Source organism: Bombyx mandarina, chromosome 08 (assembly GCF_030267445.1).
Source record: "Bombyx mandarina strain Sakado chromosome 08, ASM3026744v2".
NCBI lineage: Eukaryota > Metazoa > Arthropoda > Insecta > Lepidoptera > Bombycidae > Bombyx > Bombyx mandarina.
The window spans coordinates 2,014,324-2,039,328 of NC_143215.1; the positions used below are offsets into that span (position 1 = coordinate 2,014,324).

Here is a 25,005-nt window from a genome sequence, read left to right on the forward strand (position 1 = left end):
GCATTCGTGTTGAGCGATGCACCGGTGTTCGAATCCCAGGCGGGTACCAATTTTTATACTCAACAAATGTTCACGACTGACTTCCACGGCGAAGGAATAACATCGTGTAATAAAAATCAAACCCGCAAAATTATAATTCGCGTAACAATTGCTAGTAGGACTTCTAGTCACTCTTGTGAGTTCGCACGGGTAGGTACCACCGCCCTGCCTATTTCTGCCGTGAAGCAATAATGCGTTTCGGTTTGAAGGCTGGGGCAGCCGTTTTAACTATACTTGAGACCTTAGAGCTTATATTTCAAGGTAGGTGGCGCATTTACGTTGTAGATGTCTATGGGCTGCAGTAGCCATTTAGCACCAGGTGGGCTGTGAGCTCATCCACCCATTTAAGCAATAAAAAAAATCCGGCTCGTACCTACGAACTCTTGTTTTCCCTTTATCGCTGCGGAGACGTGGACTTTGCGGCAGATTGAGAAAAATAAGGTCGATGCTCTGAAGATTTAGTGCCGGAGACGAATAGGTATTCGATATTTCATGGACCGAACTTCGCACCGATATCTCCATTCTTCAAGAATTCGGCATTAAGCAGCGTCTTTTGGCGCTCGTGCATGGACGCATACTATGGTTTTTTGGACATATCTCCCGGCGAGGAATGACTCCATAGAGCGCCTTGTCGTTCAGGACAAAGTAGAAGGCACCAGGTCCAGTAGGCAGTTGGTGGTTTAAATGAGTGTACCAGGCTTACTAGAAACCGGGAGAAATGGCGATTGCTCGTAAGGCGTATAACTTCTGCCCACAGCAATGATATTGAATTACGAACACGACCGTTCTGAGAAGAGTCATAAGACAAAGAAAAAAAGGCTAAGTAGCCTGCACTGTTTGTGTCTTTTTTTATTTATTTTTTATTGCTTAGATGGATGGACGAGCTCACAGCCCACCTGCGGTTAAGTGGTTACCGGAGCCCATAGACATTTACACAACGTAAATGCGTTAATGAGATATAAGTTGTAAGGTCTCAGTATAGTTACAACGGCTGCCCCATCCTTCAAGCCGAAACGCATTACTGCTTCACGGCTGAAATAGGCGGGGTGGTGGTACCTACCCGTGCGGACTTCCAAGAGGTCCTACCACCAGTGATTACGCAAATTATAATTTTGCTGGTTTGGTTTTTATTACACGATGTTATTCCTTCACCGTGGAAGTCAATCGTGAACATTTGTTGAGTACGTATTTCATTAGAAAAATTGGTACCCGCTTGCGGGATTCGAACACCGGTGCATCGCAACATACGAATGCACCGGACGTCTTATCCTTTAGGCCACGACGACTTCAAGGTCTCTTAAGATGTTGGTTTTTCGGAATTCAGTGTGCTTAGTGCGAGTTTTTTAACGTTCTCGATAGCGTAAAAGTTAACTCATATTTGTATTGAATAGGATCGTTTGCGTACGTTTGCCGCTAGGGGCGCTGTTCCAACTGCATACAAAATTGGGTTAACTTTTACGCTATCGAGAACGTTAAAAAACTCGCACTAAGCACACAGCAGCCTACGATTATACGATTTCTTTAACTTTCTGTAAGGATGAAATGGCATCTCTGATTATTACAGTAACAACAACATAGCCTATGTTTTCTTTCAAAAATCTTATGAAGCTATTATAACAGTAAAAGCCTACGGACAAACCAATAAACACACTCGGACATGATTGCATTTTAAGGTTGCAAAAGGACCTAAAAATGTACATAATATAATAATAATAGATTTAAGTTATTATGTGACATATAAACCACAACTACACGTTTTACCTATCGTCTAGTAAAAATGACGTCTCATAATGACTTTTACTTTCGAACTAATTAAATGATATTTAAGCTTATCTCAATGAGTGAGTAACTAATATCATTAAATTACGATAAAAATGAGACGCCGAAGACAAAAATATTTCAGCGCCATCTATTGTTCGTGCTAAAACAGCTCAAGGGGAGCTGTTTTGTCTACGACACTAGTTGCGCGCATGCGTGCGAAGTCATTTAGAGGCTATTATTACAAACACAATCGTAATATTACACACACTAGTGTTCCGGCGAGCTCGGAATGTAAACGTGTGTCTTAATGTTTTACAAAATAAATATTTTATTCTGTGTTTACGTACTTCCTGAGTATTGAAGTGAATAAAATGTAAGTAATCTCATTTCGTTCTTGGTGAGTTCTTTAATTAGTAACAGTTTAATTATCATATAGACTGAGAATCACGAATAACCTTCACTGCGCATGTGTTGAATAACATGTATCAATTGACATTCTGTTGTTATGGATGATTTAATGGTATTTAATTATGGAATATATAATAACTTTGTTTTTTAATATTATTAAATGGACAATTTTGCTACAATAGACGATGAATTTAAGATCCCTATTCAACATCCGATATGGTCTAGTGGCTAGGATACCTGGCTCTCACCCAGGAGGCTCGGGTTCGATTCCCGGTATCGGAAACCATTTTGTAACTTTTATTTTTATTTCAGATCCAAAATGAATTTAAAGGCAGCGCTCGCCATTACTATGGTGTTTGTTGGATGTTGTTCCAACGTAGTTTTTTTGGAGTTTGTCGTCAAAGAGGACCCCGGAGCCGGTAACCTAGCGACCTTCCTACAGTTTGTATTCATAGCTACGATTGGGTTCTGTACCGTCGGCAAATTCGGTATGGCCAAACGAAATATACCGTTTAAGCAGTATCTACTCCTGGTTGGGTTCTTTTGGACGAGCAGCGTCGCCAACAACTACGCCTTCGACTTCAACATCGCAATGCCGCTGCACATGATCTTCCGAGCTGGTTCTCTAATGGCTAACATGGCCATGGGCGTTTGGATCCTCAAGAAGCGCTACCCACCGCTGAAATACCTGGCCGTGTTTATGATTTCTGCCGGCATAGCCATTTGCACCATTCAGTCTAGCGGAGACGTGAAGGCGCCTCGCAAAACCCACGAGGACGCTGCCGAAGAGGAGAAACTGAAGTTCATCGACTGGCTGTGGTGGTGTTTGGGCATTGCCATACTGACCTTCGCCTTATTCGTCTCGGCTCGGATGGGAATCTTTCAAGAGTCGCTTTATTCGAAGTACGGAAAACACCCGTGGGAGGCATTATACTACACGCATCTTTTGCCATTGTTGTTCTGGTTGCCGACCGCATCGAATCTGATCGGACACGTCGAAATCGCGACACAAACCCCTGTCGTTGAGTTCTTAGGGTTTATTTTGCCGCGACAAGTTCTGTGGCTGTTGCTGTACGTTTCGACTCAGGGTCTGTGTATTAGCGCGGTCTATGTTTTGACAACCGAATGTGCGTCGCTGACAGTGACGTTAGCTGTCACTTTGAGAAAGTTCGTGTCGCTTCTGTTCTCTATAATGTACTTCAGGAATCCCTTCACTTTAGGGCACTGGATAGGGACATTGCTAGTGTTCGTCGGTACGTTGATATTCACGGAGATATTGCAGAAATGCTTGGCCGTGTTTACCACAGACGATAAGAAGAAGAAATAAATTTAGTATGTATAGCCCGACTAAATATGAGGCCGTCAGCGCAAAGGTGGGTTAAACTTACCATACTTATTATGGAGCAATGAGGTTTAAGTTTTCAATTCGAATTTGAGTAGGCAAAAAAAACAATACGCGCAAAAATAATGTTTACAAAGTCATCTGTTGTCTTTGGGTGAAACTATGGATAGGCCGGTTTTGCATCAAAATTTATTATATAATAAATAAATTGCAATGTACATAACTATAAACATGATTATGAAAAATTGTTGGTTTGGTTATTTTTGCGCTGACGGCCTCATTTCAAGATTTCGATGTGCCAGATTAAGAAACAACTTTTTAAATATCGGTACAGTTCATCTAATACGAGTCTACTTAGGATTCGCAAGTGCGTTTAATATCGTAAAAGTATTTTAGTTTAAATTATTTTAGTTTTAAGACACGAAGGCAAATGTTCCGTTGTTAAATATTATCAATGATGTTTACTTTGGTGTATTTACTTAAACCTTTTTACATTAAAAAAATAATATTAAAGAAATATTTAATATTAAAACATGAACTCGTATCGATGGAATGTTTACTACCGTACAATGGGGTAAATAGGGACAAAATCGACCTTCAGATTGAATTTTAAAATAGTTCCAATTAAATAGTCACTGCTCAACCAAAGAAATAAGTTGAGTCTTGAACGTACCTAGGTGATAAAAACCGTTACATAATTTTAATTATTAATTTTAAAGAAATAATCGGTAAAATAATGGCCGTCCCAATTTACCCAGCGTCCGGGGTAAATTGACACGGTTAAGGGTTAAATTGGGATATTTGTAAGGGTTGTCAACTCGCAGTACTGCGATATATAGGTAGGTGCCATATAATTATTTATATGGACCGAAATGATGAATACAATCCATAATTTAAGCACAATACACAACATAGTGTAAATTAAGCTGGTTTCTATTCCGAAGCGATGTGACGTGAATGATAATCAACAATAAATTGATCAAAAAAAGTATGTGCATGTTATGTTTTAGAAAATTATTATTTAATTTCCTTAAAAATCACAACTCTGAAACAAAATGATAAAATAGAATAAAAAATAGAAAACAAAAGGACTGGAAATGCAATAATACAATTTTATTTAATCAACATTTTCAAAATAATCTTTGAGCAAGAGTAAGATATCAGGTGAATAAGATAAAAAAACAGCTTTATCTGATTACTGCCAATAATAACAAAAATAAAAGAAATTATTTCTAAGCTAAATAACTAAACTCAATTAATTCACTCACTCATAATTGGATATCTCGGATTTTTAATTAATGTTACATTTAAAATCTGAGGCCTGTTTTTATTTGTGTGTGCGTTTTGAATGTTAACAAAATCATGATTCGACGCGTGAATAGATTCTGAAATAACAAAAGTTTTGATTCGTTTGAGTTCTTTTAACTTTTAATTTTTTTTATTGCTATAAAGAACATACGACCGGGCAGATATTACAAGGTAAATGTCGCGAAAAAAAAGTAATTATATATATACTTTTCTTTTACCTATAATACTTACATAAACTAACTGATAAACACATTAACCTTCTTTACATCACGCAATTAAGTGATAGTATAGGCTAAAAAATCTATTATAAGATATCAGTGACAGCCCTAACAAGCCATCCCTATTTTGTCTTTTGGCGTTCTAATTTTGTGTTTTCTCGTCCCTAATTTTTCCAGTCTCGTTCCCAATTACCCTACATACGTCCCAATTTTCCCCAAAAAGAAAGGAAAAAATATACATTTTTTATTTTGTCGAAATATTGTATTTAAAATAAGAATATTGCAACTTACCGTTTGTTGTGGTATTTCCAGGTGTATTAAAAACTTATATAAACTGTGATCTTATTGAAAAAACAACGATAATATTACTTTTTTTAAAAGTTCTTTAAGCTGTTTTAAAACGCACTTTTCAACCACTATTTTCAATTTAATTTGACGAATTTTTGGGACCAACTTAACTCATATTTAGTACTTCCATAGTTAACTTGGTTTTTCTTCTATACATTGATAAATATTAACATAAACAAAATTAGGTAGATTCCGTGCTACAGGTACTTTGAGAATCTTCGGCAGGTTTGTCCCAATTTACCCCAGGATCCCAATTTACCCCATGTCATGGTACTAGAGTAGAATTATTTTGTCCGCGCAGTTTGGGTCATGAAAAATCGGAGCGGTGAAGCGAGTATTTCGCTCTCTTTTCCACTCACGAGCCTATAGACGGGCATAGTGAAGCGCATTATTGTTGTCGATGAGCGTTATCGATAGTGTATTTAGTTTTGTCATTTTGTGGGTTAGTGATAAAAATGAAAGAAAAAATCACTAATAGAACACTTACACCACATATCGCCGCAGCAAGTTAACGAGGACGGCAGAAACTAACACTTTGTAACATTTCGGGATCTATTCTCATTTCAGTGATAACTTTTAACACATTATTGATAATAACGTATGTTTGTGCTGGTATATTTTTGCCAAGAAAGCAAAATATTTGATAAATTCTGCCATTTTGGTACAAAACAAAGGAGTAACCTTGTGTCACTAAAGAAATTCAGAGAGCAAATGCATAAAATCACATTTCTCTTCGACATATGTACTATAATTTGTAGGTAGGTACAATAAATGACTCATAACATATCAATGTCTCACCACCCTTCGTATACCACTCCGGCGCCGTGTACCTGCCTTCGATGACTCGTTTGTTTTTATCGATAATGCCGTTGCGCCCGCGCAACTTACTCATCGCCCTAGCCGGCCTATGTTTAATGACCCAAACTGCACGGACAAAATAATTCTACTATAGACTCCTTTGCTTCTAATCTCCTTTATGTCTGACATCTATTTGACGTTTACCCGATTTTATAAACCCTCACTAGAGTTAGACGCGCCAGTTGATCTGGGCCACATCGTATCAGTGTCGTCTCGATCTGGTCCTGTATCTCTTTCTAACTTAAACGTTGGAAGAAGATGAACGATTTACGGGTTTTAATGCGTGTGCGTTCGGAAGCTTGCCTAAGTATCTTAAGTTTATAGCATTTCAAGCGGGCTAGAGCTTTACGATTGCAAGTCAAACGTCTTACAGAAAGTAAGACTATGATCAAACTTCTAAACTTGATATGAGATCAAGAGTGGTAATATTAATTATAAGTTAGTAAATTATTTCTGTTATTTAATGTGACATTAAGAAAAAAATACCTTTGTGAATATGCATAATATTATTAGATAATTAATTTTGTTTTTGCTTGTAATTGTATAATCGTAAGTGTTGTCGTCAGCTGAAATAAATTATGAATCATATCTTGGAAAAGACAACTCAATGATAAAAAAATTTTTTTTAATTTAACTACGTTGACAAATAACTATTTGCTTACGGCTTTGCTTTACGGGTTTTTTTACGATCTTTGACAAAATTTGATGTGCATATTAATCCTCAAATGAGTTATGCATATCATAAAAAGAAATGAATACAGTATTGATTAAAAAAAAGTAGGTTATCTAGAACGTACGAACTACGGACATCGCGTTTTAAAGATACATGATATCAAAAATCAATGACGCGGTACAGATAATACAATAAAATAGATACTAGGTACGAGTGATCGTGATATTTTTCTCCCATTACAATTAAATTCTAATAATACGTCCATAATTTTTTTCTCATGGTAATTTAAAAAAAACCCCGGCAATAAATCATACACTTTCATCTGGACCCAAACTTGGACTCCTGTATTATCGGATCCGGAGACTGACATACGTATTTATTAACGTTTGAATCTACACACATATCGAGGGTTGAAGGCTATTTCGTTTAAGCGATGACATTTATCTTTGTCATTAAAGGTCCGCTTTATTCGTTATTAGCATCAACAATTCGATGTTTTGACGTGACAACGTCTTCGATGGAGCCGGTTGCATGCACGAAAAAACATGACTCATGCGGCGTTACCTCGCTCTGAGGCGTTCCATTTAAGGCTTGAAGTGCAAGCGAGAGCGCGCGACGAGCGACAAAGAGACACAATCGGCCTCCGCGTTCGGCAGCGTTCGACATCTGTCTCTCTCCTACTTGAGTGAGCGATGCATCCGCGTGGACAGCTGCTATACAGCCACGTTCAATCAACTATCATCAGTAAACCGACTTTACAGACAACCGATTTTTTAATTGAACTCCAATTATGTTTACTCCATTCAAACAGCTGAAGAAATTTTCATGTCATAATCTTTTAACAAATTTCAAAGATTAAATGGCTCTCTTGTAAAGTTGCAGAAATGACGCTCAAACGAAATTGCATTACACATCTCCCTATAGAAATTAAACACCCAGACAACGAGAGCAAACAAACCCGTTTATCACACGATTATTTGCCCGATCTGGGAATCGAAGCCACGACTCCTGTCCCAGCAATCAAAGCCAATTATTACTGCACCATAGACTCAAATTCAAAAATTCCAATGAAACCGCCGGATAGTCAAGACAATCTATACTCTATACTAATTTAAAAATCTACAGTGGTTTTTATGGATGATTTATGGATGGTTATTATGAGTGTTGGACTCCCTACACCAGTTGCGGGGGCGTTAATGATGAGAATCTTTGTGGGGGTGAGAAATAATAATGTTAATTTTTAAATGTCCAGTGAAACGGACGGGTAGTAGCTAGTATACTCATAAGTTTACGAATTCAAGGTCAAAGCAGCATATTCGTTTCTTTGTTAAATAGCGCACAGACCTGTGTGAGACAATCACAATGTACGAGGTTGGGTCATAGAATTGCTGTCTCAAACAGCGGTCCGCCGGCTATTGTGCAGTGAAGACTTTGACCTCATATTTCAAGATTTCCACTGGCAATTTATGCCTGAAATACGCTTTGGACGGTAACCATTTTAATTTCAGTGGTAATTCGATGAATAACTTGTGCTTAGTGCGAGTTTTTTAACGTTCTCGACAGCGTAAAAGTTAGCTCATATTTGTATAGAATGGGATCGTGTGCCTACGTTTGCCGCTAGGGGCGCTGTTCCAACTGCATACAAAATTGGGCTAACTTTTACGCTATCGAGAACGTTAAAAAACTCGCACTAAGCACACTGATCTACTTCTGGCTCAACGCAATGCTAATCTGCTGTTGGCTTCAACGTTTGTGTACACAGATATATTAATTGCATTTGAACATTAAGACGCAGGTTAATTGTGATTAACGAAAGGCAATAACTGGTTTGGTTTGGTTAGTGGTAGGTGATGGGTAAATATAATATACTTTACTGGTGGTGGTGGTGGGACCTTTTGTGAGTCCGCACGGGTAGTACCACCACCCTGCCGTCCTCCTTCCTCTGTTCGCGCGATTTTCGTAAAAAGCGGTACAAAGTCTGCTTCACTTATTAATACTTAGATGTTCGAGTGAATTATTGTAATCGATTTTAAACTACCTCCTTGGTCAATTAATGACTTAAAAATGTCCTTGGCTCTGAATCAGATGACTATAAAGGGTAATGAAAGTACGTGAGTGTTTTAAGTTAATTTCAAAGCGTGTAAAATGCATTTATAAAAGAAGTAAGTACTTTTTTATGATAACAGAATTGAAATCGTAACAAATATTTAGGGCACTTTTACTTGTGTTGTACATATTATGTGAATAAACTTGGATAATGTTTAAAGCTTAATGAAATCAATAATTATAAAATGCACTATTAATAATGTTATTTAGTATAATTGTCTGTAAAATAAATGTGAAATTGAAAGATCCATACACGTTTTTTATTTGTTCCGAACAGCAAATTGGCTTAATTGAAAATTGTGTCAACCGTCATGGATATTGGCAGGCAGGCTAACTGGAATAGAAATCTTCAAATGGGTACTTATTTATGAAACTATTTATTCACTAATGGTGCTTACTTAAATAATAACGATAAAGTAAATATATGTTAGAATTAGCAGACATTTGCCTGCGGTAGAGTGTGGTGATCCTGCTGGGTTGGTGACACCGCTCTGTCTAATTCTGTTACAAAGTAATAATGGGTTCCGTTCTAACAAGCGGGAAAGCTGTTAGGCCTTTGCAAGCATTCAGGTAGTTCGTGTCTTCCCAACCAAGCTGACGAACACATTGTTGTTTTTGCTATTAGAAAATGATCGTATTGTCTTGGATTTTGGCGAGTCGTAGATATAATGACGATTACTTTGACGGTTAAATGTCTCATTTTATTGAATATTTCCTAAGTTTCGAATATTTTAAAGCATTTTGTAAAGAAAGAAATAAGGCTGCAAAGCTTCTTACGAAGATAAAAGTATTCAATTTCACGTTAAAAGTAATTTGGATTAGGGTTGACAGATTATGAAAAAAAAAAAACAAAAAAAATCTCGTGTATTCAAAATACATGAAAGGAAAACAAAATCAGTAAAAGCATCGTATTTATCTTGATCAAGGCACTCGAAATTTACCTTGCCTTAAAAATGTATGTCAAAGTAAATTTGGCAGAGCGTTGTGTATGCGATAAAACCTGACATAAAAATTTGCAGACTTCGCTGGAACGCGGTATAGTAACGTCGACGAGAGATACGATTTTTGACAACTATGATTGTCACTGTGATTGTATACGTATGTTTTATTGAAGTAGATTGGCAAAGAAGATGAGACTTCGAATGTATATGTTTAGTTGTTACCATTTAACACTAAATTAGTACGTTCACTTATCTAAGCAAAAAATAGGGCAAGGATAAGATGAGTTTGGAATGAGTTAAGGTAGCGTTGTGCCAGTAGCTAAAGGTGACTGGATTTAGTCACCTTTTCTTCTCTGCCTATTGTAGCTACTCTCGGATTAGTAGATTGGTAGATTAGAGAATTTGCTAACACTGGCCCTAAGAAGAGCAGTGCTTCGCTGAATCAACCACCGGATCAGAATCGCGACCTACTGGGAATATTAGGCGAGAAACTAGTGGTAGGACGTCTTATCAGTCCGCACGGGTAGGTACCACCGTCCTGCCTATTTCTGCCGTGAAGTAGTAATGTGCTTCGGTTTGTAGGTAAGTTTGGGTAAGGGTAACCTTAGAACTCATCTCTCAATGTGGGTGGCGGAATTTACGTTGTAGATGTCTATGGGCTTCGGTAACTACTCTATACCGTGGGCCGTGAGCTTGTCCACCCATTTAAGCAATAAAAAAAAACACAGTGCGTTGTGTCTATGAGCTAGGTTGTAACTCGTCGAATATGAGTTTAACGAGAACGCGACGGATCGGATGTCAGTAACCATTAAAGTACTTCAGTGGTAACCACCTAATGCTCCTAGCGAATAGCGGACATACTATAATCACTGGCGGGTCGTATGACCAAAGCAGGGACAGGCTTTAATTTGACTAATTCGTTTCATGATTCGAAATTGCATACTTACAGAGTAGCAGTACTATATAATATTTATTATACATTCGGTTTTGCAAAATTTACATCCAACTACCGATGTTTTTATTTATTTATTTATTTACATTTCATGTAAAATTTACACTGGCGGACTTAATGCCTAAGGCATTCTCTACCAGTCAACCAAAGGTAGTGCAGAGTAAATAGTGGTAGGTGCAATGAAATTTATATTAAGTTACGAATACATACAAAAAAAAAGTATATATATATATATACAAAATCACAAATACATATACATAGATACATACATTTATACATACATATAATAGATTTTACTTACACCGAAAGATAGCCACATCCGTATTTTTATAATATTTCTCGAACTAATAATAGTTGATTTATAGATTTACATCATCTTTATATTATGTTTTGGCTGAGTCACTGTGATTATTAGCAGCGTTTTGTTATGGCAATATGACCTTTATTATATCAGATTCACGGTTTTGTCTACTGTCTCATAAGATAAGTTAACAGTTGCTAACTAAAATATTTGTATTGAGTTTCAATTTTAAGCATGACTGAATTATGCTGATTTCGACGTGTTTTTTTTATTTTATCTGTATGTATCGGAATCTTTGAACGTCATTTTCATTCACTTTAAGACGTCCGCTTAGCTCATAGACCTATAACTAGTCAGGTCATAAGTATTGTCACACAGTAAAAACTTTTCTTTTACAATGCTGGCCACAAAAAAGATTATTGAATTCGAATTTCGAATTGTTTATGAAAATAAAAATGTATACTTTTAGAATTTTACTCATTTTTAAATATGGAGTGGACGCTTAAAGAAGACCGTGTTGCAGTTATTGCGTTGCATCGTTGCGGTTACGCGCCAATTCAAATTTTTAACATACTGAAAAATTTGAATATAACCAAAAGATTCGTTTATCGTACCATCAAACGATACAATGAAGACTCTTAAGTCCTGACGAACCTTGTGGAATCTGTTTCTCATACCATGTTCAATAACAGGCACTGGGTATTCCAACAAGATTCGGCGCCAGCTCATAGAGCGAAGAGCACACAAGACTGGCTGGCGGCGCGTGAAATGGACTTCATCCGGCACGAAGACTGGCCCTCCTCCAGTCCAGATTAGAATCCGTTAGATTACAAGATATGGCAACACTTGGAGGAAAAGGCGTGCTCAAAGCCTCATCCCAATTTGGAGTCACTCAAGACATCCTTGATTAAGGCAGCCGCCGATATTGACATGGACCTCGTTCGTGCTGCGATAGACGACTGGCCGCGCAGATTGAAGGCCTGTATTCAAAATCACGGAGGTCATTTTGAATAAACTTTAGTGTCATAAGAATCTATGTTTTGTTAAGTTCATTCTGGTATATGAATGGTTACATAATGAATAAACTTGTTTCAATTATTTTACATTAAACATGTGACAGAATTTATGACCTGACTAGGTATAGTACTTCAGTGGCTTAGCTCGAAAAGGGGAATGCCCATTTTAGACCCAAAGCGGACAATAGATTATAGAAAAAATACTTAGTGCATTAATTTTGTCATAAATAAATATGCATTTACTTTCTTGCAAATAAGCGCCACTACAGTTTACAATAAGTAGTTTAAATAAAAGTAACTCTATTGAAAAAACAAGGATTTTTATTTTTGCGGGAAAAATATTGCCAGCTTCAAAACCTTTTACGTATGAAGTAAATATTTTGAGTATATAAATAAAACATATAAATAAATCATTTTAAGTATTATCATTAATCAATCGAACATCGAAGACATACCCATTGGACTTTAACTTGTAACTATACCTGAGACCTTAGAACTTATATCTCAAGGTGGGTGGCGCATTTACGTTGTAGATGTATGTGGGCTCGAGTAACCACTTAGCAACACCAGGGTGGCTGTGAGCTCGTCCACCCATCTAAGCAACAAAAAAAACTTTACTAGTATTGTTATTTAAATATGTACAACTAAAACAAAAACATAAAAAATAATGTGTACTCGTAAAAAAAAGATTAAGATATAAGTCAATTATCGGTTATTTAAAAAAATAATCGATATATGAATTTCATGTAATTATTTTTCTTTATACTGACAACACTGAATTTAATCTGACTGACTGACACATTGCTTGCTGCTTGTGGTGTTGTGCTTCCGTACAAAATGGATGTGTTTTGATTTTTCTTCGATTTATTTTACTTTTATCAATAACGTTTCATACTACGACTAAAAACATTGTGTGAATTGTGGTTTTACCCTGACCGAGATTTAAAACCGTGTATATGCTCTCCTTTGCTATTTTTAGATGATACTAATTGTGTATGAAGATGAAGAAAATATAGATATTTAAAGAATTAAGTGTGTTTTTTATACCCTATTGGATAAAAATACATTAGGAACATCTTAAACATTAAGAAAAGAAAAAGTTCTTGAAGTATCTCACAATCCGACACTTATTTATACAGAAAATTAACCTCAAAACGAGTTTTTATTTTTATTATATTTTTTATAATAGTGGCGTCAATTTCAATATATTTTTTATATATCTAATACATTTAAGAATTTGAATCAGTCCATTTTTTAAGTAATATTTGATGTCCACCTTGGGCCTAGCACACTATGGAGAGTGGGCATTCCCCTTTCCACTATTCCAGATGACACTGATTTTATAACTTCGCCTAATATTCTGACTAGTATCCATATAGGATAAAAAGATGAAATGAATTGTTGGTTTGCTCTTTAAGCGTGTTTTTTTTGTTTTATTTTTATACTTTGTTATATTTTTTATATTGTAAGTCGTCGTGGCCTAAAGGATAATAAGAGTGCTGTATTTGTATTGAGCAATGCGAGTGTGCCGGTACTATACTAATTGCTTTAATGAAATACGTAAATAATAATATTCACGAATGACTTCGAGGGTGTAGGCATAGCTTCGTGTAATAAATATCAAACTCAAAAATTACTTTTTGTTTCTACCTATTCTCTGGTAGCCTAGGAGGCTATTTCAGCTACGCCCGGACGGGCAAATATTACTCTATTTTGCGTAATTATTGGTATTAGGGAGCCTTGTGATTACCAGCTCCCGGTCTGCTTCTGCACTGAGTCTCAGTGGATCCATTCTCGAAAAGGAAAACTGCTCACTCACTATTTGTAAACACAGACAATATGCATCTGTTAATATTTAATTTAATAATATTTTTTCAACCACGCAATGTAAGATAATAAATATTAATAGCAGTGTGTGGTCTTGAGGGAGCGCAAGGTGTGACTGCTATCTATCTTCTTGTTTTTCTTTGCCTATTTATCCAGACTTATGGTAGGTTCACCGAGAGTGTAGATGAGCTTACAGGACTCAGTTTGGCGTCTACCTTCACAATCCATTACTAGTTGATTCAAACTATAAGCATAGCAGACCATAACTATTTTATCATTCGTTTAGAAAACAAGATTGTTGCATTTTATATTCCATTTTTGGTAGTTTCTATTTCCGGAACATTCTAGCACTATCTATAAAGATCCTCATTTTAATACCGTCACTATATCTTCAAAGATGCTATTTATTATATATGTACATAGCCGAGTCAGGGGCCTCACGTTGCATAATTTATTCAGTCTCAACGTAAAGTGGGTCAAACACGACACACACACACATAAGGTGTTACTATTCTATATTTACTTGTATCAAATTAAATTTAAACAGTTATTGAATTATGCAATTTTAACGGACCTGTACTCTAGTAATTAGTTAATCATTTTATTTATATAACGGCCGTCTGGTGTAGTGGTAAGTGACATGGTCACTACACAAGGGAGCCGCGGGTTCGAATCCCGCTAAGGGAAGATATTTGTATGATAAATATAAAAATGTTTTTACCAGAGTTATGGATATATACTAAATATATGTATGTGTATAATAAAAATCTTATATTTATTTCCGTTATCTGGTACCTGTAACACAAGTTCTTTACGAACTTAGCACGGGACCAGTTAACGTGGCGTGATTGTTAGTAAATATTTACTATTTATTTATTTTTGAAAGCTTTTACTCTGTAGTGATTCTGCGAAGCACTGCTCTTGCTAGGGCCAGTGTTAGCAAAACTCCGCTTTGAGCCCCGTGAGCTCACCCACATGTTAGGGCGAAGCTGAAATAGCCTCTCAAGGCTATCTATCAGCATAGGTAAGAAAAAATCGACTAGCGTTTCACGTAATATCAAAACTTTTGATTTTAAAAACATGAATTATATCAAATTATCAATCGTTATTGATTGATAAACGTCAAGGGAGGATTTTCCACTGAGCGGGTGAAATTGCTCATCCAATCGACGCGGCGACCGTCCAAATGTTATTTGTACGAACTTATTTACATTATGTATCTATACACTGATCGCGTAAATGTCTTTAGCGCGAATCAGACATCTGTCAAATATCTTCTGTTTTATTCACGTTCCTAATGTATTATCGAAACAAGAATACAAAATTCATACTTGAGTTTAATACCTAATTAGTTCATCTTTGGTATACTTATTAGGTATTAAACTAATTAGTTCATCTTGAATTAAATGTTATTTATTTTGTACTAAATTAACATGAATTACTGTTATTTTTCTAAGTGGGGTGGCGAGTTTCGGGTTCGCCTTGTTTTGATCTTTTCACAAACAATTTTGTAACCCTAGAAGTATATATTTCCAAAAGACTAGTGTATTTATGTAGTGGATATTTATATTTAGTGTATTGTGAGTATAGAGAAAAAAGAAAATTTCATAGGAAATGGAAATGTTATGGTCGATTGGCCGACTATTCAAGTTTTTCTGTTCTTCGTGAAAGACAAAAAGCCTTAAAAATTTGCTGTTACAATGCACACATAACAAAATGTGAGGATGATATCTTGAAGTGTAGTAAGCAATTTTGGAGATTTGTTAAATCCAAGAGGATTGCTGGGGATTTTCCTAACGAATTGTTCTTAAATGATAGGTGCTCATCTGATGGTTCCGAAATATGTAATTTATTTAATGTTCATTTTGGTTCTGCCTTTTTAACTAACAATACACAGTCAGCATCATCTTTAAGTTATACCCCTGCCTCTTACGACCTTAACTGTGTAGATATTTCTTCATTTTTTATTTCGGTGGGTAAAGTCAAACAATATTTGAAAAATCTTGATATTTCCAAGGGTGCTGGTCCGGATGGTATTCCGCCTGTTTTTTTGCGACAATGTTACGCTCAGCTGTGTTACCCTTTGCATCTTCTTTTTAATCTCTCATTATCAACTGGTGTTATGGCCCGTATTTGGAAGCGGTCGTTCGTGGTGCCAGTCTTTAAGAGCGGTGATAAACATAACATAGCTAACTACAGACCAATTTCTAAAATGTGTGCTATCCCTAAGATGTTTGAACGTATAGTTTATGATTTTTTATTTCCATTGATTAGGCCTCATATTATAGAGCAACAACATGGTTTTATAAGCCATAGATCTACTGAGACAAACCTCTGTTAGTTTTTGGATTATGTATTGAACGCCATGGAGGATGGTCATCAGGTTGATGTGGTGTACACAGATTATTCCAAAGCGTTCGATCGAATAAATTTTGACATTTTGATTGAGAAATTGCATGGACTTGGGGTCCACGGTGATTTGCTGCGATGGCTTGAGTCTTATGTTAGAGATCGCAGTCAGGCTGTGACTTTCAATGGTTTTTGTTCTTCATTTGCACCTGTTCCCTCGGGAGTTCCTCAGGGCTCTCATCTCGGTCCTATGTTATTTAATATATATGTCAATGACGTTTCAAATGTTTTCAAGAAATCCAAATTTATTATGTACGCCGATGACAAAAAAGTATATAAAGTTATAAAGTCCTTAAATGACTGTTTGGAATTACAGGACGATTTGAACAAATTATTTGTTTACTGTCAAAATAACTTACTCACAATGAATACTAACAAGTGTACTATTATAACATTCTCACGTGGAGGATCGAATATCTTGTATGACTATTCTATTAATGGTCAAACTGTGGTACGCACCACAGTTGTTCGTGATTTAGGTATTTATTTGGATTCCAGTTTGATTTTTGATGTTCATGTTAATGAAATAGTAAATAAGGCTTTTCGAGTGTTAGGGTTCATACTTAGAGTTGGTAAAGATTTTAAAAGACCATCTACTTTGATTTCGCTTTAACTCTCCAGAACCGACAGAATTTATCTCTCTGGTCGATCGTAGGCTACTGAGGGATCAAATGTTTTTATATAAAATAATAAATAACGAGATTGATTCGAGCTATCTTCTTTCCAAAATTTCATTTAAATGTAGTCGTATTTCCGCGCGTTCTAAACAGACCTTTCACATGTACACGGCTCGAACCAAATATACTTCTAACTCTTTTGTCCGTAGATCTTGTAGGTTGTATGATGCTAAGTTCTCTAATGCTGACATGTTTTGCTTGTCACTTGTAGCATATAGAAAAGCTATTTTAAAATATTTATAAGTTGATTTAGCCCGATAAGTATTATAGTTTTATAGTGTAAGTTAATGTATAAAATAATATGTGCGTATTGTGTTGCTTTTGTTTTTTTGTAATTTAAATTTCTAAATTTCTCTTCTTGTTCTGTGTATATGTATGTGTACATATATGTATATGTATTTCACTGGAATGGTACACCGCGCGTAGTTCGTTTCCAAATGATTCTTGTCCACCTGATGGTTGGCTGGAAGAGATCGCTCTTAGCGATAAGACCGCCAATTGTACTTTTTTTGTTTTTAGTGTATCGCACTGTTTATTTGTTTTTTTGGTGTACAATAAAGAATACTCTCTCTCTCTCTCTCTCTCTCTCTCTCTCACTCTCTCTTGTTCACTTTCTACTTATATGTGATTTTGATTGTGGAAACATATTTGGTTATTGTTTTAGCTATATTTTTTTAAAATATTATATGTTTGTATTGTACTGTTTGTTTCTCAAATAAATAAATAAATAAAAATAAATAAATTAACCAGGCTACGCGCAGTTTAGTATAAAGTGGTCTTCCGAGCCCAGAGATATGATCATAGAATAGATACTTAATTATCTATTCCGTGAATATGACTACCTGAATGTACTATATAAATTTAATTTAATTATGTATATACGATAAGATTATATTTTTTTAGTAGAAAAATTATAGGAAATGGTGCTCAGAAAAAATCGTCCCGAATCGAAAACCACCTTTCACTTGAAGTAGGTTAATTAAACCAGTCATTATTTACCTCGTCCATTTCCTTAATGTAGACAGAGAATAAATTTTTTATCTTCCACGTAAAACTTCCTTTAACTCTAGACTAAAAATCTAAAATAGTCTAGCGTTATCCGTTAACCGCTTTGGGGCCGAAATTAGCGGGCGCTTCCCGAAAAGCTTGCCTTGCGAATTTCCCCCTATTTTCTTCCCCCACTTAAAAAGCGGACAAACGAAACCCGACCCTATTGCAAACGCATAAGGGTCACGTAAAACTACGACGGATAGATATAAAATTTCGCAATTGTTAAGCGCACGACGACGGAATTTCAACAAGTTAGTTCATTGCTTTCGGTCAGAATTTATTGTTGCTTTTCGTTTGTACCTTATCGGTTGTTGTTAGGGTTGATTTAAGCTTGCATGTTTGTCGGCCAGAAGCCCGCGTTCCAGCTCTTGACGAATGCTGCCAAAACTGGACAGTTTTCACTTCGTTTACTCAATTTATTGTTTTGTTAGCGATTTAAGTTTTATACATGTACATTCCTGTTACTGCACTCGGTTAAGATTCTTAATTATTATTATTTTATTTTTATTGCTTAGATGGTTGGACGAGCTCACAGCCCACTTGGTTTTAAGTGGTTACTGGAGCCCATATACATCTATATTTTTTTTTTACGCTGAGGGAATCCATTTACGGATACCCGGTCGAGGGGGGTAACAGACCGGGTTATGTCGGACTCCGGCGCCTCCAGAAAAGAAGAGGAAGACCGGGGTCCTCCTCTTCTTTCAATTCCTGCCGGGAGACTACGCCTTGAGAAAGGCGCGCGAGACGATGCACGGCGTCAGCCACGCAAGAGCTACCCCGCAAAACCGACTACCGACTCAACCCCATCGAGCCCCACCATGCCGCCACTCACCTTGAGATATAAGTTCTAAGGTGTCAGTATAGCTACCACAGCTGCCCCATGCTTCAAACCGAAACGCATTACTGCTTCACGGCAGAAATAGGCGGGGTGTTGGTACCCGTGTGGACTCACAAGAGGTCCTACCACCAGTAATTACGCAAATTATAATTTTACGTATTTGATTTTTATTAGACGATGTTATTCCTTCACCGTGAAAGTCAATCGTGAATACTTGTTGAGTACGTATTTCATTAGAAAAATTGGTACCCGCCTGCGGGATTCGAACATCGGTGCATCGCCAGATACGAATGCACCGGACGTCTTATCCTTTAGGCCGCGACAACTTATTGTTTGTCGTTATACAATATTATGCATGCAATTAAATAAAATAAAATTCATACACTCGTCCTTAATGGCAATGACCTCATAGAGCACTGCGCCCATTCTATTTGGTTATTCGACAACTACCCTTACAGTGCGATTTAAAAACTGACTTCTTCATCAAGCTTGTTCAATGGTGGTGCAATGGTTGTAATATAAAAACGGACACGCACACTCAGAACTTACTTCTCAAGGTGGGTGGCGGTATTTGCGTTGATGTCTATGGACTACGGTGACTATTTAACACCAGGTGGGCTATGAGCTCGTTCACCTAAGCAATAGTAAACAGTAGTAGGCGGTAGTAAACACGAGATAAAACCGCTAAAGTTCTTTTAATTATGTCTACGGCTTATGGCAATTGAATAATATCAAGAATCCAATCAATTGTTGCCGGATTCAAAAGAAATTAGCTTTTAACTTTAACCTGAATATAATAGTTCGGTTTTTTCTTGCGTTTGCTGCTAATCCTCATTACACAAGTGATATAGTGCTCGGAGTAACAGATAGTCTAATCTATATTCTATCTATATCTATATATATAAAAATGAATTGCTGTCCGTTAGTCTCGCTAAAACTCGAGAACGGCTGGACCGATTTGGCTAATTTTAGTTTTGAATTATTTGTGGAAGTCCAGAGAAGGTTTAAAAGGCAGATAAATATGAAAATGCTCGGAATTAAATAAAAATATCAATTTTGTTTTTCTTTTGATGATGATTCCTTTTGTTTGTTTTAAGTTTATTTTATACAAAAGTTTAGGTCTTTTATTTATCGTTTGAGGCACTACGAAGTCTGTCGGGTCAGCTAGTTACTAATAAAAATCTTACGTTACGGACGTTTTTTCCCAGTTAGGGTACCCCTCCGCATCGTTTCATAAGGAGCTTCGTTCCGAAATTCGTTTAATATCCCTACTGAGTTTTTGTATTCTTTGCAGATGGGGAACCAATTAAACTCCCGGAGAATCTTGAAAGTCTACCGCGCGCCGAGCACTTCGCGGCCCAACGACACCGATGGAACACGAATGAGGTTAGTCAAATAACAATTATCATTTCAGCTTCCACTGGCGACAATTGAAGAAATGCCTAATTTGATTTCACGCAATATTACAGTATTGATATCGTTACTGTTGTTTGCATTAACACGTTTAGATGTGGAACTGGTATGTAGTTTAAGATTTGAAATAAAATCGAAGTTTTTTTTTTTCTATTTGGACTTTAAAAAAATTAAGCATTCTAGATTTGTGGCCTTAAGTTTAAAATTAGTATGTCTTTTGAGTATCAGAAATGTATTAATATTTAAATTAGCAGTAACACAGGCGCTTAGCGTGGTATGGACATGTAATGCCTAGAAAGGAGACGCATGTGACTAGGAGATGTATACAAATGGTAGTGCAAGGTAAAGGGGGAAGAGGTCGAGCCAAGAAGAAATGGATAGAGTGTGTGAGTGACGATATGAGAGAGAGACAGAGAGAGAGAGGGGGGGTGGAGTGTCGAGATGACGGCTGATAGAAGAGAGTGGAAGAGAAAAATTAGCTGTGCCGACCCCACCGAGTGGGATAAGGAGACAAAGAGAGAGAGAGAGTTTCAATTAGTACTAACACGTAAACCCCAATTTTCCTATTATTTTCAATAACCACAAATACGTTGCTTAAATATACGTATATATGTATTTATATTAAACGGTGAAAGCTTACGTCAAAGTATCCGGTCCGCCTTTATTAAACCGTCGAATCCCGGATAAAATTAAAACCGGTGAAATTCATAACGACGAGTTAACAAATACCCTTGATGTCTAAGCTAGGCCATCTTATAGCCGGGCGGGTTATGGCGGCGGTACTGGCTCGCATAAATCGCTGGCTAATTCATGTATTATGCAAACATTCGCACACGTGTCTCATATCACGGTCTCACAATGTTTTAGCCTGCTTCACCTGGCGTGGATTAGATACGAGCCACTACTATAAGTTTCCGACTCGATTGGCCTACATTAAGTTTTCTTTTGTTTGTTGAAAAAAGATTATAATATAATCTAGGTATTCACAATATTCACTCTAGATTGGTAATCAATTGGGTTTTCAGCCCGGTGTTAAGTATTTGGCTTGTTGATAACGGTAAAAGCACTCAGAAAATTGACGTTGGCCTAAGTTGAGTTTTTTGTTTGTTTTTGCCAGTGAATATTGAGTCGAAAAAATATTACAAACTATTTTTATTGTCAACTAGCTGACCCGGCAAACTTCGTAGTGCCTCAATCGACAAGTAAAAGACCTGAACTTTTGTATAAAATAAACTTAAAACAAACAAAAGGAACCCGTCCGACGGCGGACACATCAAAGGAAAAAGAAAATTGTCATTTTTATTTCATTCCGAGCATTTTCATATTTATTTACCCTTTAAACTTTCTCTGGACTTCCACAAATAATTCAAGACCAAAATTAGCCAAATCGGTCCAGCCGTTCTTGAGTTTTAGCGAGACTAACGAACCGCAATTCATTTTATATACTTATAGATAGATATATTATTGTTGTTTCGAATACTTCGATATTAAGACATTGCGATAATTAACTATTGTTTTCTTTAAAAAATATTTCTAGACTTCCATTTCACACACAACGAACTAACAGTATTCTTGGGTTTGGTAGTTTGTTTGATTTGGGTTCCCGTTTTTACGGTAAGAGTTGGAGGGGGAAATAGAGAAAAGATCCCAGATGCTGGATGAGAACAATCATATATTAATAAACATTTAGCACTCGCAGTCCCTATCTAGAGTTTTCCGTGATCCTCTAAGACCTCGTGGCTACATCTGTAACAAACATAATTGGCGACTACCGTCAAAATGACCAGCTTCTGCGTTGTTACTCTAATAGTTCATTTATTTTGAAATCCCTTTGGGGAGAAGATAAGGGGATCAACCGCCGAGCGGTTGTTATTGTCCAGTAGATCCAAGACCGGAATGTTCGTTTTTGGAATTTGTATACACGCAAACTTATCCATCACATGTTATTAGCAAACTTCATATTTTGGTCAAACTCCTTTTGTTCCATCATAGCTTTTTTTATTGCTTAGATAAGTGGACGAGCTCACGATCCACCTGGTGTTAAGTGGTTACCAGAGCCTATAAACGTCAACAACGTAAATGCCGCCAGCCACCTTGAGACGTGAATGCAAAGTTTTTTTTTTTGCCTTTGTAGGCAGACTGGCATACGGCCCACCTGATGGTGAGTGGTTACCGTCGCCCATGGACTTCAGCAATGCCAGTGGCAGAGACAAGCCGCTGCCTACCGCTTAATACTCTCCACAAGCCTCGTTTGAAGAAGGACATGTCATAGCGCTCGGGAAACACCGTGGAGGGGTGCTCATTCCATAGCCGGATGGTATGTGGCAAAAAAGATCTCTGGAAACGCACTGTGGATGACCGCAGTGGCTCCAGGTAGTATGGATGAACTCTACTCCGGTGGCGGGCGGTGCGATGGTAAAAACGAGATGCTGGTATCATCTCGAACAATTCCTCAGAGCACTCCCCATGGAACATACGGTATAAAATACAGAGGGAACCGAAGCCCCTCCGCAGACCCAGAGGCTCCAAACGATCCGAGAGAATGGGATTATCGACAATCCGCACGGCCCAGTACCAGTTTTACAGTACACTGGTTGTTAATATAGGCATAGCTTAGTCCATATACTTGTGAGTCAGTCAGTCAGTATGTACTTTACATATTTTAGGTTTTTCTAAATTATTTTTAATAAAGCCTTGGAACATAGTAACAAGTTATACTATGAAATTTTATTTATATTTTTGTACTTTCACGTAGAAATGGATCTAAGTTATTTACCATTAAAAATCCATATGTTTCAATCGCGCTAGTCTGATAACAAACCTGTAAGGTAGGTAAACGAATTTTTGAATACCTATTAAACTTATCCAACCAAAAGTGCGTTACAAAAATTATTTCGCTTTGGTTCACAGCATTATTTCAAATCGAGAATTCATAGTACCGCTCAAGTCTAGATTAGTTATGTTAATGAAATGCGTGCGGTGTAAATTAGACCCTGGACGAGTGTGCGTGTCAAAGTTATGATAATGTTACAGGTTGCTAACGGCAAATGAAACGAAATGGTAATTTACGTATTCGATAGAAATATACACACACGCTTTTGGATACATCTTGTTTCTTAGATGAGACTAACCAATTTAAGAGAGTCGTCTGAAAGGCTTATGACTAGAAACAGACAGGACTAGTACCTACTTCAGCGAGCTCACAAAACGCCCTATGATAAGTTTATTTGAGTCCAACATTAAACTTCATTGTATAGACTTCGCCAGGAAATAAGTACACAGAATGCAAAAAATCACTTAATTCAGTATTTATTGCTTTATTTGTAACTTCACTTTTACAATCTTTAAATATTTCTCACTACCGAATACACCGCTTTTTCTGCCGTTTATTCAGACAACCACCTTTTTTCTGTCCACACTTCCACAGTAGTAGCCATTTTTCCACACCAACAGTGTTGCTATTTGACAATCCGAAAATTTAATTTTAACATGATAAATTTTATTTTAATTATTTTACAACAAACCTTACGATTGAGTGTTCTCTCTTTTATCATTTTTCGAACACACCATGAGAAAGTGAAATTACATTTCCATATTTCTATCAACAAATATTGACGAATCCTAATTAACTACAAATATTTAAAAGTGATAAATACGCATATGGTTACAGCACAAGGCTAGTTTTTTTTTCTCCATAGTAGCTTAGAAAATATAATCAAAAGCAGTGTCAATAACAATGTTAAACTACAGCACGGCGCATGCGGGTAGTACTGTAGTATTAGTAAGTTAGTAAATAAATCCAAAATCCAAAAAGTTGATGTCGAATGTTTGGAATGACGAAGCTAGACAAATAAACGTATTACAAAAGTAAATAATCTTACAACACAAGATGGAGGAGCATTTAATTAATACTCGAGTTATTGAGCTAGCGTCCTTTCATGGCGAATGAGGAAATGTTGTGTTTTGATAACCGCGTCTAATATATCTTCAAGCCGGCGTAAGGAACGTTGATATGTAAGAGAGATAATTGTGTGTACACATAGTACATATCTAATGCGGTATGTGTTCATCAATTTAATGTCTTTTTTTATTTTTTATTTTTTTATTGGCCTTGTAGGCAGACGGTATATATATATATATATATATATATATATATATCATACGGCCCACCTGATGGTGAGTGGTTATCGTCGCCCATGGACTTCAGCAATGCCAGGGGCAGCGCCAAGCCGCTGCCTACCGCTTAATATTCAATTGAGCATTATTTATTAAGGAGTATTTATATCGACTACCAGTGAAATGTGATATTGTTTTTTTTTTGTTTTTAAATTATACAACGAACCAGCGTTAGAGCTATTTAAATTTGCGTCCGTATCTATCTTGTCAAAAATGAGTTTCAAATAAAAAAAACCGATGAATATTCATTTAATTGAATTATTTAATTAATTATAAATAGCTCCAGTGGGTTTGAGTTTTACGCGTGTACTTTCTTTTTCGATAACCGAAAATACTTCATGCTT

The 25,005-nt window shown here is 36.6% G+C and overlaps 2 protein-coding genes and 1 non-coding gene across 9 annotated transcripts in view; all 3 read left to right on the top strand.

Annotated features, from left to right (window-relative positions):
* Camta (Calmodulin-binding transcription activator) overlaps window positions 1-25,005 on the top strand; it is a 193,649-nt gene that overhangs the window by 7,768 nt on the left and 160,876 nt on the right. For 4 of the 7 annotated variants that reach the window (XM_089729404.1, XM_089729405.1, XM_089729410.1 and 1 more), the window contains exon 1: window positions 20,393-20,458. The gene's annotated coding sequence lies outside the window, so the exon portion shown is untranslated. Of the gene's footprint in view, window positions 1-20,366; window positions 20,459-25,005 lie in introns of those variants that run through there. The other 3 variants (XM_089729407.1, XM_089729409.1, XM_089729408.1) reach the window with 1 other exon arrangement.
* On the top strand, window positions 2,035-4,014 carry LOC114244998 (endoplasmic reticulum GDP-fucose transporter). The gene is made up of 2 exons (XM_089728990.1): window positions 2,035-2,173; window positions 2,521-4,014. The coding sequence occupies exon 2, from the start codon at window positions 2,528-2,530 to the stop codon at window positions 3,533-3,535; it is 1,008 nt and encodes a 335-aa protein (XP_089585116.1). The 5' UTR covers window positions 2,035-2,173; window positions 2,521-2,527; the 3' UTR covers window positions 3,536-4,014.
* On the top strand, window positions 2,419-2,490 carry TRNAE-CUC (transfer RNA glutamic acid (anticodon CUC)). Its single transcript has one exon. It is a non-coding gene; the product is annotated as a tRNA-Glu (tRNA).

What these genes read in the sequence shown, in the direction of transcription:
- LOC114244998 (XM_089728990.1), top strand. Translation starts at nt 2,528, where the DNA reads ATGAATTTAAAGGCAGCGCTCGCCATTACTATGGTGTTTGTTGGATGT.